Source organism: Aedes albopictus, chromosome 3 (genome assembly GCF_035046485.1).
Source record: "Aedes albopictus strain Foshan chromosome 3, AalbF5, whole genome shotgun sequence".
NCBI classification, from domain to species: domain Eukaryota; kingdom Metazoa; phylum Arthropoda; class Insecta; order Diptera; family Culicidae; genus Aedes; species Aedes albopictus.
This window is the reverse complement of record NC_085138.1, coordinates 200,314,891-200,336,427: the sequence shown is the minus strand read 5'-3', so window position 1 is coordinate 200,336,427 and position 21,537 is coordinate 200,314,891. Positions and strand designations below refer to the sequence as shown.

The following is a 21,537-nucleotide window of genomic DNA, read 5'->3' as shown; positions in this document are numbered from 1 at the left end:
TCCGACCTATTTTGGGGCGCTGAATCCGAGTCCGGGCTCAGATTTGCTCCAGCACGTCACAATTTTCAGCTATACCCGTGGCTATACCTCAATTTATAGGACAAAAAATACGATTTTGGACTGTTTTGGCTGCAAGCCATTAAGGCGAAACTGGAAGCACTTCCTCATTTTTTCAGAAACCATTTTTTTGTGAAATTTTGTTCAAAAATGATTTTTGCAAAAACGAAAAATATTTTCTTAAAGAAAAATAAATCAGAAGATACCTCGATCCACACTCTACATGTGTACGAAAACCGATTTTGAAAATATGTATTGCTTCGTTATTTAGTAAAACATCAAAAACCAAAAAGTGAGGAAATGCTTCCAGTTTCGCCTTAAGCATGGATTTTTTTTTTGAGCATATCAGATTTGATTTGGTAAAACCTATTTACGAGGGCGTCGGTGAGTCGCTGGCATCTCGATAAATAGGTATCTTCTATTCCCTATCCCTTCCCATCCACAAAATATATTTCTTATCGTTTCAGAGAGCGAGTAATGGCGCTTAAGCCTAGGCTTGTTAGCCAGGACACATAGTCCAAATGCCTGTGCCCCATCCCGGAAACAAAAAGGCCCATGGAGTGACAAATTTCTTAGCTATGTCAATCCCAACGTTGGTGTTAAAAAATCACTTACACTCACATATACACATCTACACGATCAACTCAAATACACTTACACAATATGAATCTTGCCGCATCACTCGCTTATAGTGAATCCCCAATCAACCCATTCCAAATATCCAACACCTTGACACCTATGGGGGCGCCGGTGAGTCGCTGGCCTTTCATAAAGTAGGTGTCATATCATCACATCCTTTCCTTTCCTCGTAACGGAGAAGATGGGCGTGGCCGGCAATGGAAGTTTTCATGTCTTTTTTACTTCAACCTCTGATTGGATAGCTGTTCCTTCCCAAATAGCATTCCATGAGCAATTAGAATAGGAGTATTAAAGTTTTAACATGACAACTTTCAGTATGCAATCTACGAATTACTCCGTTACCACGCAATGCAACGCACGCAACGCATATCAGATTTGATTTGGTAAAACGAAATATTTGGCATGAGTCGCTAATTTAGATCAGTGGTGCTCAAATTAAAGCATAGAGCGGGTCAAAATCAGATTTTTGCACTTCCTTTGGCCTCCCTGAAATCCGGATCTGGTTCAACTGATCATGTTTACTGCAAACTTTACAAGGAATCCGAATATGGAAAAATATTTGAGGTTTACGGTCGTATTCATGAGTTATATACTAGCTGTCCCGGCAAACTTTGTGTTGCCATTTTGGATTGTGGTGGTTTGACAACTGTAAAGTTCATTCCAGCACGGCACCCTAGATTGGTTTCGTGACGGTTGTGTTGAAGTTGTGGCCTATCCATAACAGTTCTAGAATTTCCACATTGTTTCTATTTGTTTGTTTATTTTGCAACTTTTTCTACCTATAAACACAGCCACCATGAATATGAATCGAACCGTGCAAGAGTCATGCTGATCGGTTAATTCGTTCGTAAGTTTTGTTGCCTCAAACACATTTTGAACCCTCGAGTGATTGCGTCGTTGTATTTTGTACAACACGTTGAAAAAATCTCGCTTTTTGTATTCAGCATTAGCGTGGTGCTGGCGGTGGTGGTCAACCGCGCGAGTTACGGAAGGTTAAGATAAGATACTGGAAAATCTGACCTAAATGCGTCAAAATGTTGTAACGTCGCGGTACAATCTTTCTCGACTCACTTCAGCAAAGATAATTGAAAATGAATGGAATGAGACGAATATACGGACCATTGATCACAAACGTTAAATTGTGTTGATTGTAGAAATCTGCTCTGTGATTTAGGCCTCCTCATTCCTTAATCCTCGAGCGATCGCGCTGTTGTATTTTGTATAACACGTTAAAAACCACGCTGTTTGTACTCAGCATTAGCATGGTGCTGGCGGTGGTGGCGCGCGATTTACGGGATCTATGACATTTGGTCGAAAAACATTTAGTCGAATGACGTTTGGTCGAATGACATTTGGTCGAAAGTACATTTGGTCGAACGGACATTTGGTCGAAAGGACATTTGGTCGAAAGCCATTTTTTGAAAAAAGAAGCATATGACATTTAGTCGAATGGACAATTCGTCGAATGGACATCTGGTCGAAAGGCACTAACTGATGAAAAGAGATGTGAGTGGAAAATAATGTTATAGATTATATTATTATTTATATGTTATGTTATTGAACAAGCAAGCCTTGTTGAATAAATGTACGACTCGTGCTGAAAAAAAATCATCATTTTGCAACTTGTTGCATAAATAACTATTTTGATTCGCGTTCAGTTCATATGCAACACTGCGTCAAAGAATAGCCTATGCTTAAGTTGCTTTAATCACGACTGTTTGCAGTTATACTCTTGGGATCTTTTCGGCGTATCAGTCTTCTCGTAAAAATAAAAATCTACGGTTTGATTTCTTTCTCCTATGTTTAAGGACAAAGGACTTGAAATCCCACTTCAACAGTGTATCAGAACTTTAGACGCACAATTCTCAGGAAGCAAGCTTCAAACAACAGTGCATTTTACAATGCTGTTTTTGGTCACTTATAATAAGCTTGAAACAAGAAGATCAGGTGCGCTGGTTTTGTCTACGAAGAGATTTGTACGCTCGAAGACGCGAGTAAGTGCCAAAGTCGGCCATTGTGGCGGCCATTTTGGGATCCTAAGCAATCTGTGCTTAAAAGAAGGAAAAATATCCGATGTAAAAATCTGCAGCTATAACATCCAAATATCAAACGGAAGAACAGCTTGTATTCAAAAAGAGAAATTTCTTCTGAAACATTCAGTAGTTGGTACAGGAAAACGCAATGAAATAAATAAACGTGAAAGAATAGCCTATATTTCAAAGAAGGAAAAAATCATGATAAAAAGACAGCAGCCATAACATTCAAACATAGCACAAATACGAATTTTGAAAGAATAGCCTATGTTCAAAGAAAGGAAAAATCATAGATGAAAAAATCACAACCATAATGTCCACTCTTCACTCTCAGCATAAATAATACACTTGAAAGAACAGCATATGTTGAAAAATATTTGATGGAAAAGCCACTATGTTATACACAAAAACGCAATGAAATGGTGAAACTGGAAAGAAGAGCCGAAGCCTACACTGCACTACAATGTTTGCTTTTTTATGTTTGATATAATCAAACACGATTAAATTGCTATACGACTTAACGTCCATTCGACCAAACGTACTTTCAACCAAATAAGTACAGTAACATATAAATTATGATACCGAAATCTATAATATTATTTCCCATTCAAAACTCTTCATCAGTTAGTGCCTTTCGACCAAATGTCCATTCGACGAATTATCCATTCGACTAAATGTCATATGCTTCTTCGTCAAAAAATGGGTTTCGACCAAATGTCCATTCGACCAAATGTCATTCGACCAAACGTCATTCGACCAAATGTCATTCGACCAAATGTCCTAAAGCCCGATTTACGGGAGGTTAAACAGGATTGCAACAGTTCCACTTCCCATGAAAAATGCACTTTGAAGTACCACGGAGTTCATATAAAGTTCCAGGTAATACTTTCTGACTGCGCTGCTTTAAAGGCTAACAATGAGCCTTGCTGCAACTTCGCACATAAGTTCCAGAAATGCTCATTGTTAGCCTCTTGAACTGCTAGAAAGCTGCTTGAAAGCTGTTGAAGTTGCTAACCGGAACATTGTTGAATTTTTCATGTTTTGTGAGTAACTTGATATGCTGAGAATTTATTTTACATCGACGCTGCGTGAGAGCCCTATACTCTACCCCAACACTACAAGTGCGATTAAGTGTAGGGGAAGGTGGGGTAATATGCACCCCCTAAGCAAACGTGGCCCAATCACTAAGATTAAGATTATTTTATGGGTGTCTTGCGTATTGAAAGTTAGTTTACTTATTTAACTAAGTGACGCCAACTTTTGGTCCGCGTGATATCAATATTTCCGAATCAAATTAACAATTTAAAAAAGTGTTACGATTTGAGTGCTGACAAATAGTTGGGGGCAAAACGCACCTTGGGGGCTGTCCATAAACCACGTGGTCATTTTTTTTGGGACTTCTCAACCCCCCCCGCGTGGTCATTTGTCCATACAAAAATTTTTTTTCGTCCATACAAAACGGTCATTGGCCGAACCCCCCCCCCCCTCCCCCTCATGACCACGTGGTTTATGGACAGCCCCTTGAGGTGGGGCAATACGACCTCTGGCATTTTCCGCTTTGAATTCTAATGAAATACCAGGCGGCTCCATCTTACTATTTACGGCAGCAAATGGAAGGTGTAGGAGGCGGATGGTAGGCTGTCTCCATATAATCGGCGCACAATCGCTTAAATTGCGTGCGCTTCAAATCAGACAATCTTTCCATATGTGGAAAATCATCGTTTTCCACGCTTTTCATTCGAATATTCTCGTCATTCTTGGGCTTGTTCGGCTCAGTTTTATGTCTAGTTAGCTTCCATCTGACGGAACTTCACATATATAGTGAAATAGCGTGAGGTCGTTTTGCCCCGGGGGTGCATATTACCCCAGGTTACCCTACAGCGTGTGAAATCTGACTGGAATCAATGTAAAGTAGCCCAGTTTACCTTATCGTATCAAGAGTCTACAGGAGCGCAGGGGTACGACAGTAGGTTACCACGCAGGAGGACCCAATTCAAATTTTCATAGGAGTGTGTCAGGTAGAGTAAGTTTGGTCATGTTCCACGCAATACAAGCAACAACAGCATCTCTATGGTGAATTTGAAAAGTGCGTTTTTGTGTTTACATTCATTTTGAGAAAGTTCTATCAGGAGCTGCTTTAAGCCACTTTTCAGCTGTTGTGATTTTTGTAAAAGGTTAAGATTTTCGACATTCAGCCAAATTTTTCAGAAGTTAAACTTTACCGTAAAAAAAAACAAAAAAAAATCGGTGGAGCGTTCGTTGGCTTCTTGTCGAAATTTGTTGAATTTTTGGTATTTCAATATTCTTGATATTTTAACTGCTGAAATTGGTGTGTAAATCTAAGGGAAAATGCTAACTGCAAACAACAACTTGAACTCATTTTTAGTGAACTCAAAGAAAATCTGAAATATTATCAGAAACTTCTGATTGAAACTCATAGTTTCAGTACCCGAGCAGAAGTAAATATCAACAGCATAATAAAATATGTTATTTTGGTATAATAACTGGATAATGTAATCAGTATTTTTTGTGTTATTAACATATCTCATTATGTTATAAACTTGTCTGTCATAAGCGACAAAATAACAAAAAATATAACAAATAAATGTTCCTGGAAAACAAATTCAATAAAATGTTTTGTTAGATTTAATAACAACTTAATAATAATGTAATAAAATATGTTATTTTGGTATAATAACTGGATAATGTAATCAGTATTTTTTGTGTTATTAACATATCTCATTATGTTATAAACTTGTCTGTCATGAACGGCAAGATAACAAAAATCAAAACAAAAAAATGTTCCTGGAAGACCAATTCAATAACATGTTTTGTTAGATTTAATAACAACTTAATAACAATGTATTTTACAGTGAATATGAAAACTTGTTATTGTTGTGTTATAGTTCATCACATATTTGTACATTTTTAATAGTGCAATAATAACAAAAATTGGTCTACAACAAAGTATATTATTGAAATGTTATTTAGTGGATGAATCTCAATAACAAAATATGATTGCCCAACAAAACATCTCATAAAAAAGTAATACTTCGAAAAGTTAATAATAACAAATTAGGATATAAAAACAGGCTATGTGATGCTGTTGTTATGATTTTGATATTCTCCTCTGCTCGGGTACGCGGAAAATAGTATCAATATTCGATATATTCCAAACTCAGATTAATAATATAAAAAGTTTGAATATATTTAAGAAGTAACCTAATTTCTAGAAATAATCTGCCGATTCTCCAAACGAGTATTTGTAAATTTGAAAATTTTGAATTAGAGAAACGCTGCAATCAAAACTTCAGGTTACTTAGGTTAAATTTGCAGGCTCAAATTAAGGAGCAAATGTCCACAATACACTCAATTTAACGTTTGTAATTGTGTTGTTTAATGTTGATCGACTCCAAAAGTCTGCAATATGTTCGACGCATTTTTTGAGAACAAACCACCAGACAGAAATCTTTATATTTATTTATAGTAACCGTACGATTTGCCAAGTCCTGCTCCGGAATCATCATCACTATCATCATCATCACCATCATCAATTCATAAGAAATTTTGGACCAAACCCTCCTTTATAAAATCTTACATTAAGGTGAAACATCATGAAATCCCATAGCAATGTTGCATACAAACTATAGAGGCACAAATCTGACGAAAGAAGCATCGAACCAAGCCGTACTTGTTTATCCTGGCTTTGCTCACTTGCAAACAGAAGCAGCTTTTTCAAATCGAGCGCATTTGTTTACGATTTTTTAAGATTGGAGCTCTTGAAAACGTGAGTAGGGGTCCAAGTCGGCCATTGTGGCAGCCATGTTTGTACTCTCTGATGTTTCTCCTTAATGGTGATTGGCAAAGCAAATCATTCCATGCTACGAAAAAGGGTCGTTCAAATCTGACCTTAATGATTTTGTTTCGATAATTGTAAATATTCAAAAAAAAAACTCAATAAGAAAGATATGATTAATATTATAACTCTACATTCCATCTGAGATTAAGGTGGTAGTTGTTTTGTAATTGTACATATACATAGAAGGAAATGACCTTGATAACTTTTCCCAAGTACCACACTTGTCACCGAAGAGTTCCGACAGCGCAGCTTTTGGTTGCGCAGAAGTCACTGTGATTTACTAGAAGTAGGAGTTAGCATTTATTAGATAGAAGTTATTAACAGTGACCTCTGCGTTACAAAAACCTACGCTGCCGTGACTCATCTGTGACATGTGTGTTATACTTGAGTTTCATCTTACACTCACTTCATTGAAGAACAGTGCCTTTTGCTCTCAGTCATAAAAGACCATGCGTCCCCACGATCGGTGTCTTGCCTATCGACCACATTGTGAGCAGTTAACCGACTGAATAATAAATAGTTAGAGGTTAGAAGAAGAATTACAGTTAGTAATGTAGTAATGAACCTACAAGTCCGTGCAGGCGGTGCTGCAAGGGTATTTTTGTGTTGCTCATTGCCTTTTGGACAGCATTGATTATATTTTTGACAAGAATAGTGTAGTGTTTGTCTTAGGTGTTGCATAAATATTATATTATAAACTTATATAGGGATTATTAGGAGACAAAAATGCCAAAAACTTTTACAGAAACACGTTAGAGTCCGTCCATAAAGGGCGTAGCATTTTTTGGCCAATTTTCAACCCGACCCCCGCCCACCCTAGCATATTTTCCCATACCTCATACAGCTCGTGGCAATTCCAGGGACCCCGCCCCCACCCAAATACTACGTCATTTATGAACGACCCCTTTGAGCGATTAGTACATTTGTTTTCCATTTGCACTTGCTTGGTGACCCAGCACGAAATTTAGTTGTTTTTTTTTATAATAAATGAGCTTGTTAGAGTAATGCGGGGCGAAGATCGCAACTAACAGTCTCCACAAAATAACTATTAAATGGAAATCAAACAATATCGTTAGCACTCCATCGGGGTCATTTTAATTTAGCTAAGATTTCGGCTATTTTCCGTACTTAAATTTAATAAATACTAAAGGGTGAGTCGATAATTATTGTGCCATTTTCAAACTAACAAGTGGAGCCTGAACATGTCCACATGGAGGGCGTTAATTGAAAATGTCGTGAATTAGTGAAATTCGTATCCTAATTTTGAACCTTTACCAAAAAGTTGAAATATATAGGGTATTGGTTCCCTTTTTAAGCATGTGGCTCCCATTTTCATCGTACGAAAAACAAAGGATTGAAGCGATGTTTGTTTTGTTTCTTATTTTTGTATGTTTTGTTAGAAGTGAGCACCCATGAAAACAAAAAGAACGGAATCAATCGGTGCCGTAATCGCTTGTTTTCGGATAGGATGAAAATGGGAGCGTGAGATTACTGATGGCACACATCCCCTACATATACTAAACTACTGTAAAAATTTGGTTTCATTTCGTTAACTGTAATTAATTTTCAATCAGTTGAAGGTAGGGTGGCACAATAATTAACGATTCACCCTTTAGGGGTATTCACTAAACAGATTAAATAACTGCGTAAGCCCTGATTATTTGATTATTGAAATGTTTCATGAAAATGCAAATGAAATAATCAAAAATAGCCTTGGTACTTACGACGTTTAATCAGTTTACGCAGTTCAGTGAATCCCCTATTTTTAAAATATGGTTTATTGAAAACACCTAAAAAAAAGATCTGCACAAAACGTAATTTTGAAAAGATTTTTCATTCAATAACTTGTAACAAATATTTTTTTTTCCGTTATTCTTCTTCGTTATGGCTTGACGTTCCCACGGGAACTTGGTCAACCTCTCTTCAACTTAGTGTTCTTTGAGTATTTCCACAGTTATTGATGGATGGGCTTTCTTTGCCTGCATGAATTTGTATATTGTGAGGCAAGCACATTGATGCACTATGCCCAGGGATTCGAGAAAATTTTCCCGACCGGAACGGGAATCGCCCGCTCCGGATTGGCGATCCATAGCCTTAACCACTAGGCTATCTGGAGACCTTTTTCTGGTCGTAATTTTTGAATGGTTTAACATAGCGAAACAAAATTTAACTAATGGTCTGTCTCAAGAGTAAACTTATGTGTCTCCGAAAGATTTTGGGCCTCTGAATCCATACCCGGGCTCAGATGTACTCCAGCACGTCACAATTTCGAGCTATACCTTAATTTATAGGGTAAAATATGCGATTTTAGGATTTTTTGACTGAAATACATTAGGCATGCAAATATGTTTTTTGAGCATTAAAAGTGTAAATTGGTCAATTAACATCTAAATTAGGGATTCTTGCAAAATATTTCGTTTTACCAAATCAAATTCGATAGTTTTAAGCGATTTATATTAAGTACGATATTCCCCATACAAGTCACCCTCCAAAGTTGCATGCAAGTTTACTTACTAACATAAAATGCTAAAATCTATCAAAATTGATTTGGTTAAACGATTGATTGATTGATTTGTCTTTATTAGAGAGACTTTCAGCCCTTGGCTGGTTCGTCTCTCACTTAGTTAAACGACATATTTTGCATTAGTCGTTAATTTAGATGTTGATTGACCAATTTACCCTTTAATTGCTTGAAAAACTATTTCCTTGCTTATTGGCCTGCAATCAAAAAAGCCCAAAATCGCATATTCTACCCTATAAATTGAGGTATAGCTCAAAATTGTGACGTGCTGGAGCAAATCTGAGCCCGGATTCGGATTCAGCGGCCCAAAATCTGTCAGAGACACATGACTTTGCTCTAGATAAAAAAATGTTGCGCTGTGTAATTTATTATGACAATCTTCGACTCAAATCTTTACAGCTTGAACAAGAGCATCATTTCTGAACATTGCGTTAATTACATTATCTCATTTACTCGTGCATTTATCGCTAATCGATTTTATTTTATCAAGCATTGAAACATGCTTTTTCTGGTAAAAATATTCAAAACTACAAATGAGACGACTAAAATGAGATGTTTGCCAAATCAATGTTTGTGTCGAATATTGTTATGCTAAAATACAAACCATGAGAAAGTTACAGCTAATATTGTTAAAGCATTTGAAATTTTCGAGCCTTGCTAAGTTGAAAATTTTTGTCTTGACATATTCACAAAATCTGTGTATTTTGGTTTCAATGACATTTAAATTTGAATCTGCAAGCTAAAAGGGCCGAAATCGAAATTTTCAGGAATTTTTAAAACCGAGAACTTATATAAAAACTTATTTGAACTTTGTATGGAAGCGATTTGATGAATCATTCCTCGTCGGATTTTGGATTGGGCAAAGCTGTCAAAAAGTTGCCCAGTTATACTCCGCGGTGATTAATCCTTATTAGTACAAGTTGCCCAGTTGCCAAAAGGTGATCCCAAAGAATCTCTTGGAAATTGATATCAGGTATCAAAATGAAGTTCTAAAAATCCAATAAACATTATAGTGGCTCAGCAAAAGGTGTTCTTTCGTATCAAATGTGAAAATCTATGAATTTTCCAAAAATTCAAAAACATTTGTAGAGCTCTCGTTGAGTAATGAAATACTAAGCAAGTTAGGCACCGACATTATATTTTTTTAAGATGCGCACCGTGAGGTAAAAAATCAAAATCCTGTTAGTTGAATGGACAAACTAGCGAACTCCACAAATTTGAACAGGAACATTTACATATTGAATTCAAAACTAACAAAATGTAAAAGTTTTTAAATTTGAACAGGAACATTTACATATTGAATTCAAAACTAACAAAATGTAAAAGTTTTTAAAGAAGCAAAAATGAAAGTGAAACTGTATTTTTACATCAAAAACCACTGTTGAAAATGCTCTGACATCCATGTGCACAACAGAAACATATGCTCGATAAAACATTGAAATCTGAATTATGAAAAGAAATCCACGTACTCCGGTGGGAATCGAACCAACGACTGCCAATTCCCTAGACGGTCGCTTCTATTCCTTCAAGCTACGGAATCACTTGACTATCTCTGTCGCCAGTAGGCGTAGAACTGAACTCGATTCCACAGTCACACACGGTTTTCAAAAACATTCCCGTAGCAAACTTGTATAGAAAGCTCATGAAAATGCAGATCTTAGCTCCCACATTGCAAGTTTAACCCTTATACTCTAATACTCCTTTTTCTTTGTTTTATTGCCGAACGTGATCGATGCTGGTATTGTCTGATGAAAACTGTTTGGACATTAGTATACATCAGTTACTATATCAGGATGATACTAATCCAAGTTGCATCTGCTACATCTAACAGTTGTCCATGCAATTGCGGATAAGTAACCACGGACAGTCAATCGTGCTGATTTTCATGCTCATAACTTAAGGAACAATAGTCCATGAATTACTGCTGGTCACAAAATTGTCATCTACTTACCTTCAATACAAGATCAAGTCAGCATTCTGGAGCCTTTCTGGGGGGACTGTCGGACCTTTTCGAGTGAAACATTTGTGTTACATTTTCATCCAGTTTTATTTCGTTTTTCCATATAATTTAAACTTTGTTTTTTTTTTTCAATAAACTTCACATACGTCTTTTAAGTATTATCCATATACTCCTAATCTCATTCGGTTTCTCATCTCATCGCATTTGAAACTAAAGATCTATTTGTACACGTTGGAAATTAAATATCTCTCAATTTAAGAGTTTTCATATGTGTGTTTTTTACGAAGATTACATAACGTGCTTATTGGCTAGTTTTTGTGGTGATGTTGTTTGGAACATAAAAAATGGCAACGTAATTCAGAAATGATGAGCCATTGCCGTTATGGAATGACTCGGTTGAGGTGATCCCATCCTCTGACGATGGGGGACTTTACACACAGCATTTTGGTAACAAAGTTAACGGAATTGGTAGAGTTTCATGACGGTAATAAATCAAAGAAGGGTTTGAGCAAATGATTTCGTATGATCGTGATGATCGATTTTTTTGTCTTCTAATGCTTTACTTTAAGAATACTCTTTTTACACTGGTACTCTGATTCACATTTTTATGCGCCACGAGTAATTTGTTTGTCATAATTATTGGTTTATACTTTTCTATCAAATACACATCCAGTTATTACAACGATTTTGAAGTGATATACTGCATCCAATTCGTTATTTGAGAATTTTGTTCACTCATAGTTTTAACTCAAGATGGATATGTTCAATTCATGGAAATCAATTGATATTTGCTAGGTTTGTTTCACAATAGTGGATATGTCATTCTAATGTGCAATACTCAATTTAAATCTACGATAGATTTCAAAATTATTGTTCTCTTGTGATATGCTGATTAGCTGCAAGTATCTACTCAAGTGTTGGATTATAATCCAAATGAGCGGTGGTTGTCGATCAGTGGTAACATTAGACTATTTGAAATTGGTAAAACAGTGAAACTCAGATAAAAGTTTGGCACAGGTAATACTCCCGGTATATACAATTAGGGTAACAAATAAAAATAGTTAATCTTTTTTTCTGAATGTTTCACTAGTTGTTGGCACATAACCAGAACAAAATATATTAAAAAAGTACTGAACAACGGTAACTAAAAGTTCACTTACTTACTGAACAAAACAAAAGTTCCACTTGCTACAACATTCACAATGTAAATTCTAACGGACTTACAACCTGATTGGAAGATCATAAATTAAATGGCTCATAAAGAGAGGATGGCAATAATAATCATCTAATACAGTGCAGGATAAAACACTCGAACGAAAGAAACACCATCATCGGCGAAACCAACTTGTCTGTTATGCTGAAGATGCCACAACATGATGCTTTATGTCTTGGAAGGGTGGGAGCTTTAGGTTCATTCACAACGTTATGGCAAAGAGGAGGAGGAACGACGAGACATAAGTAGTGGGGGTGAGGAATCCACTCCTAGACGTTCGCGCGACCAATCAACAAAAGACTCCCGACGGAAGTGTGAACGGGAGTTTGGTTTGTTGTTTGGGAGGCCCGAGCAGGAAATAAAAATGAAGCTGGCAAAGAAGTTTTGTATTTTTTTAACTTCATTTATTGAAGGTAACAGCAGATGTTGTATTTAATAATGTGATGACGATGAACGCTGTAATAGAAATTAAAGTTTAGGATCATCGTTTTTAACGTTATTAAGCAATGTGTTACACCAACTTGCTAACACTTCTAAATAATCTTGTCATACAAAATAAACCAAAAATTTCCTACTCGGGACACACTGCAAAGGAACCGGGAGACGACCGCCTAATGAATTCAGTTGAACCTGAACCTCGGCCACGAGCTCGTGCTATTGAGCGGGCGCCGTCACAGACAGAATGGATTTTATTGGACCCGGGACGTAGCAGCAGACACAGAGATATCGGGGATCGAAACAAACGCGGAAAACCTGTAATCCTCAATAATAGGTAATTAATTAATCTAACACAACCATTTGATAATACAGTTTCGGTACGAAGGATTGTTTGTTTCCGTTCCAGTTTATATTCGCGCGCAAACATATTTCACTATCAAGTGTATGCGCTTCTATGTGTGTATGTTTTTCTTTTTTATGTTTCCGGTAGACACGAGTTGAACGTTTACGCTAATGTTTTTTTGTTCTTTTGCATATTTTTTCCAACAACAAATATGATTCTTTCGTATAGAGTACTGTTTTCATTTGTTTTTGTTTTACACTCAATTTGTTTCCTGTTTTCAGCAGGATTCATTTGTACATTTGTTCTGTTGTCTTCATTGAAAGATTGTGTATCTGTATGGTTTGCAATAATCCATCTACTCTATTATAACACTGTCCAATCCATTGTGAGAATTTCTCCCCGTTCCTGTGATGACGATAGTTGCTGTTTCAAGAGAGGTACTTGTTTTGCTTTCTATAGCATAGACGTAGCCATTGTTTTGTGATTTTTGCTTGTTTCTCTATTAACGGTTAATATTGCTTTAAAATAATTTTCAAAATATTTTCTCAAGTTTCCTTTGTATTCACCACTATGAGGTGATTCAATTCTCCGTATGTGCTTTATTACAATGAATACACATATTATATTTGCTTTAGTTTGCGTCATCAGTTTTGTAATATAAATGTAAATATCGTTTTATATTAAAATGTATAACTTTGTTGAATTGCTTTACTTATTCTGCGACGGGCGTTCCTGTAGGGCGGACTTCCGTCGCATAATAAGAATTGTAATAACTATTGAGGTAGGTTTCTGTGCTGACTTATGCTTACGCTTTTGCTATTTCAATTCTCAATTAAACTAGTGATTGGCTATTTGTCAGATTGTTTTTCATTCATTTTTCATTACATGTTACATTGAGGTAGTAGTGTACTGCACCTGGTTTTGGCAAGAGGAATAATGTAGGTAACTTTGTTTCTTGTGATAGGAAACGATGGTTTTCGTACAAATAAAAATCTTAAGATTCATCAAAACGAAAAATAAAATAAAATATGAGAACATTGAGATTTGCAAACTTTACCATTTCGGCTGATGCGTCCTTCTGTGGGCAGTCCGTTGTCCGCCTGTTGCGATCACGGCTCAGGAGTCAGACAACGGATGGGAACCCATCGTCATTCGTCTCCCACCATAAGTGCCTTCGGGTGAACCTGATTGGCCAGCTTTCCGTTGAGTGGTTTCTTCATAACAGCGGTCGTTTTTTTTCGGTGAGTTTCACAGTGTTTCAGCATGTGGTCCTTGCGAATGAATCCCTTGCCGCACTGATCACATGCATACGGCTTGGAACCACTGTGGAGACACATGTGCCGTCGGAGATCTGTCTTGTGATTGAACTGCTTGGGGCATAGCTCGCACTTGAACGGTTTTTCACCTCCGTGTTTTGCTAGGTGCTCCTCGTGCGACTGATCGCAAGGGAACCGTTTTCCACAGCGATGACATTTGAAAGGTTTATCACCAGAATGGAAAGTTTTGTTGTGCTGCGTCAGATAGCAAGACTTATTGAAGACTTTATCGCATTCTTCACACCGGTGAACTTCGGTCAGACGAGTTTCCGACGGCAGTGCGGTACCCGTTGATGTGATGCTAGGAGAGCAGGGTCCTGGCGAAAGGGATGGCGCCGTCGCTGCTAGCTGCGGAGTCGGTGTACGGAGTTCATTAAAGAGCGAATCGGTTGCCTGATATGGCTCCGGTACATTCGGTGAAAAGGGGGGCGCCGTATCACCCTGATACACCTCGGCGCCCCCCGAATACCGATGAAACCCCAACCCTGCTGAATCCGCTGATGCACTGTCAAACCCATTGATTGTAAAATACTGATCGTTCGATATCATTTCTGTGATCTCCGAGGATGTCGTGTGATTACCAATAATATGGTGATAGTTCGGTGCCTCCGGCAGGATGGTTTGGAATGATGGGATGCTGATGTTGATAGTTAAAGGGTTGGTGGTGTGGAATTGCTCCGTTGTACTGATGGTGTGCTGACTGAGCAGCGGCGATGGAATGCTGGTGGTGGTGATGGTGGTAGTAGGGGTTTGATCCGTTTGCTCCTGCTGTTGCAACAGTTCCATGTTGCTGTTCGAGAAGATCTGCAGGCCCCTCGGTGGGGAGACTTGGACGGAGGGACCTGCTACCCCGTTTGGGGGAACCGTTGATGAAGTGTTTTGAAGATTGGCATTGTACTGGTGGAACCCCTGTACTCCTGTTGTAAACCCCGGTGCACTGCTGTATTGAGCACCATAGTCGGGACTTCTAGGAGGGTCGGGAGGTGGTACTGGCTGTTGTATAGGTTGTTGTATTTGAGCAGCCGAACCACGCCTTCCCTTGTTACCGTAGTTCGGATCACGACCCGGGTGGTGATGAATGCTAATGGGCAACGTTGCGGGATCTGGTTGCCCACTTGATTTCACCGCATTTTTATGCAGGGTCGTGTTGTAGTGTCGCTTCAAATGACCGGAACTGGTAAACCACTTGTTACAGGCAGTGCAGTTGTAGGTCTTCGGCCTTCGTGCTTCATTAGACTTCCACGCAGTTCCTTTCGATGGCAGCGCATTGTTGGGAAGCGACGAAGTGGGAGGCTCGAAGTTTCGGTATTGCGAACTATTCTCCTGTGGTGTCGTTGTGCTGGGAAAGTCCGACGGACTTGTTGTCAATTGATTATTCTCGCTAACTTCTTCGGAGAACGACTTCACCGGTTGGTTTGATTGCGGAACTGCCGACGGCAAAGTCGGTGGAATGTTATACTCATTTTTAATCGGCGCAGGAGCCACAATAGCTGTATATTCTGGTTTTACGTGCATTGCGGCATGCTGAGGATAGTCTCCTTTAATTGATGGAGTTGTTGAGTATTCCGATTTGATTTGAGGGTGGTAATAAGGTGCCTTCAAATCATGTGTCGGATGCGGTGGCATGAAGTTGTGCGGATCATGTGGCCACATCATCGGATGACGTTGCATCGACTGCAGTGGGTGCAATGAGTTCATCGGCGGTAGCACAGGCTCAGGAGGATATACCATCTTTTGCGAGTCGAGATCTAGAATATCCGATGCCGGCGGTTCTTCTTTTATAAAGGGTGGCGGATTGTTTCCATAAGGATAGCTATTTTGCATATCTGGTTCTTCGCTTCGATTCATGCTGTTACCCTCGGATGAGTGTTGCGTAGGAGGTTGTTGCTGAGATTGATGTACCGATGCGTCATGCTCGCTTAGAACATCGTCCGAGTCGCATACCAGACCACACTTTTCACACTGAATAGGAGAAGGAGATGGAGTTGGAGGAATGTGCGATCCGCTGGTTTGTGGGGACGTCGTGGTTGTTGTCGAAGCTACCGTTGTTGCTGTTTGTGAGGTAGGGTTCTGAGTACTGCTGGAGGAACTGACCACTTGCGGACTCAATCCAGCGCTGTTCAAGGGTGACGTACCGTTTGTAACACTGTTGCTTGAGCTCAGGGAAGATGGGTTATGGTTTCCGTTGCTGAGGTTATTGTTATTGTAGGGGTGGTATCTAACTGAAGGCACTGCTTTGTACTCTGATTGAGATTGACTATGGAGGTGTGGTGGAGGCAGTGGATTACCGTAATCAATACTAGTCGGATGATAATAAGGATCGTAACCGTGAATGTAGGTTGGATAGTGCATATCTGGTGGGGCAATAATTGCAGCTGGCTGTTGATATGGCGATGCCCCGCCAGTAAAACTTTGTGGCGTACCTGGTTCCGGAAGAGTAGGTGGCTGCGGAGTCGATGGCTGATTATCACTTGAATCTGCGGCTGCCGCGATGGTTTGATGCGGCGATGACGATTTTGCTTGCGACTTCAATGATGGTTGATTGTTATTTTCAGTGTCTGATGTTGGCGTAGACGACGTTGTTGAACTAGGTATGCTTGCCGTAGACGTGGGAGCCCAACGATTCATGCTTTCATGATGATAGTGCATGTGCACTTGCAGTGACGACGAACTATCGAAATAGAGCCCACAGTGAGAACAACTGTGATGCCCACCTAGGCTTTGCTGCGTATGGGGAACCCCATGGAGAGTCCCCCCATTACTGGCCATAACTCAAACACCACACACGTTGCACTTTCATTAATTCGTCCAGTTTTTGATCTTCCAGTTCCCAAATGAAACTCAACCAATAGTCACACTCCCAACACTAACGCAACGTTCTTCAGGGTTTCGTTTTTCCCACCAGTTGAACTTTATTTTGCATTTGCTTCAATACGATCGACGACTTTCATCGGATGTTCGTGCACAGTAGAGTTCCACAAATCACATTAATTAACTCAATATTAACAAAGAGAAAACACAAAATTTATTTATACAAAATAAAGACTTAAACTCAAAAGAAACTAAAACAACAGTTCATTTCCGCCGAAATTTACATAGAATAACAATAAATTTTAATTATCACTGTGGACAACACCACACACTCCACTATCACGCGGCGCTGGATTTGCTGAATGCAGTGTCCAAACGATTTTCTCTCTTCTGTCCGGTGTCAGCACTCTGCTCCAAACTATTTCACCTCTAGTTTGGGTGCTGTGCTGTGAGAAACGGAAAGGAAACTAATTCACGTTCGCTTCGGCCGAGGACGCGTTGTCAAATGAAACCTAAATATAGCTTGGAAACAAATAGAACCCAACGGCTCAACAACTGGACGTCGCCAAACAGTTTAAGCGAAAATATGTTTAATCTTCTCCATCTCTACACACACTCGCATCCACTCACTCTTTCTATCATGCACACACTCATTTTCCTCCCCCTCCGACCGACAGCGCATCGTATCGTCTTAACACGTTGCTGGTCGGCCTAAGGTCGGTCTTGTACATAGAAGACTGGCCAGTACGTCTTATGTACAGCACCACTGGCGACACCACCAACGAAAGAGTAAGAGAAGGATACCCTCCGATATGCACACCAACACCATCAATCCCGCTGGCTGTGCACCTCGGACCGACTGGCTGACTTGCTGCCTAGCTTTGGCATGGGTTATTCTATCACAACCGAATCTGAGAGTCCGGCACAGCTTCAGCATCAGTTCATTTGTAGTACATGGCATAAACTAGCATGCCACTGTGACTTAGAGCATCATCGGAACAACAGTGTGTGTGAGAGAGGGTAGGTGACAAAATTTGCCCACATCCTACCCCAACCCGATGACTGCCTGACGGGTGTTGTTCAAGGAGCAGCAGCAGCAGATCGGTCTAACATTTGCAAACTTCGTGTTGCTGAAGATCTTCACGGCAGTAGGTAGTTAGGGTGGCAGTACCGAAAACAGACTCAATTCGCGATCCATAACAAATAGTGAACACTTGTTTCTATCTCTATCAAAAAGCTTCTCAGTGTGAGGCTGGTTTATCCTGAAGAATCCTAGGCAGTGCTAGAAATGTCATTTCGACGTTTCTAAATTCAACCGTATCCAGCTCATTTTAGAAGCTCAACCTGAGAATATGGTATATGAAAAACTTGTGCGGCTAGACCAGTTCTACAAGAAAGAAGAAAGTCACGGAAAACCTGCACTTTTTAATATTTAAGGTAAATCAGGCCAAACATTTCAATGGGTCCTATCTACATTTGAAAGGCTCTCTTCGTTCATTTTCTCTTTCAATTATTGGAATGAAATAGTACACTTTTCAACTACTTTTGTAGTACAAATCAAAAGACGATTGTTTCGACCATCGTTCTATGCAAGGAATGAATGAATGAATATCGATTCATAATTCAAACAAACAGTTGAGATATTAACGAAAGAGAGGGAAACCAAAGAGTGCCTCTCTTCTGCAGATTAGACCTTTAGATATGTTTGGCCTGAAATGCCTACCTTCGAAAAATGCCAAATGATATTCACCATCCAAGGGTTTCTCTGAAGATTTCTGCAATGATTCCTCCTAGAATTACTACGTGGATTTATCCAGGGATTTTCCTAGGGATTCTCTAAAAAAAATCTGGAAATATCCATGCGATCTATAAGATTCCGTTTCAGATATTTCCTAATAGTTGTTCATGCATCCTTTCTATGATACCCCCAGACATTCTTTAAACATTCTTGCTGGAATTCCTGCAGGACTTTATCCAGTAATTTCTACAAGAACTCCTCTAGTGATGTATTCACAGATTTCTGTAGATATTTCAGCAAATGATTTCTATATAAATTACTCCGTGCATCCATCGATGAATAAATCTACGGATGGTACAAATTTTACAATTGGAGGAGAGCGTGCCCCTGGAGCCGAATGAACAAATCAAGCGATTTTCCTAGGGATTTTTTTAAAGAATTCTTCTAAGGATTTCTTCAGAGATCCTTCTATGAATTTCTTAAACTGTTCCGCTATTAATGCCTTCAGTCACTCCTTGTATAGAAAATCCTCTAGAGATTTCACTAGGATCCCTCTTTTAGATTTGCCAATTGCGCATTTCTGGGGGTTTCTCTTGAAAATTTTCCTGGGTTACCTCTTGGTATTCCTATACGAAAATCTCTTGGTATTGCTTCTGAAATTCCTGTTGGAAATTCTCAGCATGAATTGGAAGTTACCAACCCATTTCTGCTGTGATTTCTCCTGTAACTGCTCGAGATATTTTCCCAGTATTTTTTTCAAGAATTTCTCCATGGATTTCTCAAGGCATTTGATCTGATATCCTTCCAAAGACTCCTTCAAAGATTGCAATATGAATTCATTTGAAGATTTTTCAGGAATTCCTACAGGAATGTCTCTAGGGATTTCTACGGAGATTTCAGTAAGGATTCTTTCAGAAAATATTTGAGGGTTCATCCGGACCTTCTGTAAACGTTTTTGCAGAAACTACTTACGGGGCTCCTTGCCTTGAGGGCTACCTCCTGTAATTGCTCGGGTAATTTCTCAAGGAATTTTCCTAGAAATTTCTTCAAAGAGTTTTCCAGAGATTTTTTAAAGAATTAAGCTATGGAAAATTAAGCCACAGAGAAACAGACGTATCACTTAGAACAAATTATATTAAAAATCATCGCCACGAAATCCTTATCGCCCAATGTTAATCATGCCGTGTTTGGACAAGCCACCACCAGATGGCGGTAGTGAGCAAACGTCAAGCAAAAACACTGCCAGCGCCGTGACGGGTCTATTGACCAACAACCGAATATTTGAATCAACCGTTAAATAGGTAATCGATGGTATGCGAGTAGAGTGTGACGTCTGTTTCTCTGTGATTAAGCTCTGGAAGTTTAAGTGGAAAGGCACCGGAAACGTAGCAAATACGGGCAGTATGAGATATGACATACTTGTCAATCAGATGCTGGTTCATTTTAATTTATTGAAAACTAAAACTAGAAGTTATGATTTATGCTTCGCTAACCAGTTCCGCTTCCGCTGCCCTCTTAAGACCACAATTGCTGTAAGCTATGAGGACACTGTGTTACAGTAGGGATGTTATGACAAGAAGAAGAAGAAGAAAAAGAATTAAAAGATTCAATAGTTCTGCAGTAAATTGCAAAAACAACATTCATCATTCCAAACCACTAAATTGGGAAAAACCCTTCCCTTGGCGCCACTTCTGTGCACGGGCCTGTTCCATGTAATGTTAGTTCTAAGCAAAGTTTGGACCGTAGAGTAGCACCACTGGATGGCAAACTGCCAGTAATATATGTGAGTCGTAGTAGAAGTTCATCCTCTTCTCCTCTGGAGGAATAAGAAACACACCGTGGGGCTTAGCTGGAGAAATAAGTGTTACAACCAAAACTTGCGCTGTCGTGACTCTTATAACTCTTATATAACATGTGTGTTGCTTGGGAATGGAATTGTGTCATGCACAAAATCGCGAATCCGATGTACGGTGAACTTGCTCATTGGTAGACTTTAGCTCCAGCTTTGTAGAATGAAACAAAATAACAAATGCCAAACGTTTTTTACTAATCATGCGAAAAAGGAAATTTTGCTTCGTAGAATGCAACAAAGCTTTGCAGTCATCGTTGATGGTTGAGTGTATCGCAGAGAAAACAAAACAAACAACCTGTTTTCATGTGCATATGACGGTGCATGTGCGAGAAGAGAAAAGGAATCATGCTCTCAGTTGGATGCAATAGTTAATTATAAACAGAAACAGAGTTAAAAGTGCTCTGGTTGCTTCCGAACGGTTTCAAAAAGCGCCTACAGATGGATAACTACCACTGTAACGTTGAGCACATAGTGGGTAAGATGCGATGCAAAGAGATAAGAGATCGGATAAGCGTCGAAGCACACTCTGTGGAAACTATATGCAGAACGCATGAACCATACATAGTAAATGAGTTGCGATGAGTGCTGAGATGCGATGGAGCTGCTTCGACGCATGTGAACGCAAGAGAACGCTTGTCGGGTATGGATTTTATGATCGCGCTCGTTGGGTATGTAAAGCAATGCGGATTCAATGTGTTGGGCATGCTAGTAGGTAATATAAAATGCGTTGATTTGTTGTTGTTTTTAAACATAACTC

General features: G+C 39.1%; 1 protein-coding gene across 1 annotated transcript; it reads right to left on the bottom strand.

Annotated features, from left to right (window-relative positions):
* Nucleotides 1–12,463: 12,463 nt before the first annotated feature.
* Nucleotides 12,464–18,405, bottom strand: LOC115261505 (mucin-2-like). The gene has a single exon (XM_029863238.2). It carries the CDS (start codon nucleotides 17,146–17,148, stop codon nucleotides 14,212–14,214), a length of 2,937 nt encoding a protein of 978 aa, XP_029719098.2. The 5' UTR covers nucleotides 17,149–18,405; the 3' UTR covers nucleotides 12,464–14,211.
* Nucleotides 18,406–21,537: the final 3,132 nt, after the last annotated feature.

Coding starts and splice junctions, on each gene's coding strand:
- LOC115261505 (XM_029863238.2), bottom strand. CDS start 17,148: ATGGCCAGTAATGGGGGGACTCTCCATGGGGTTCCCCATACGCAGCAA.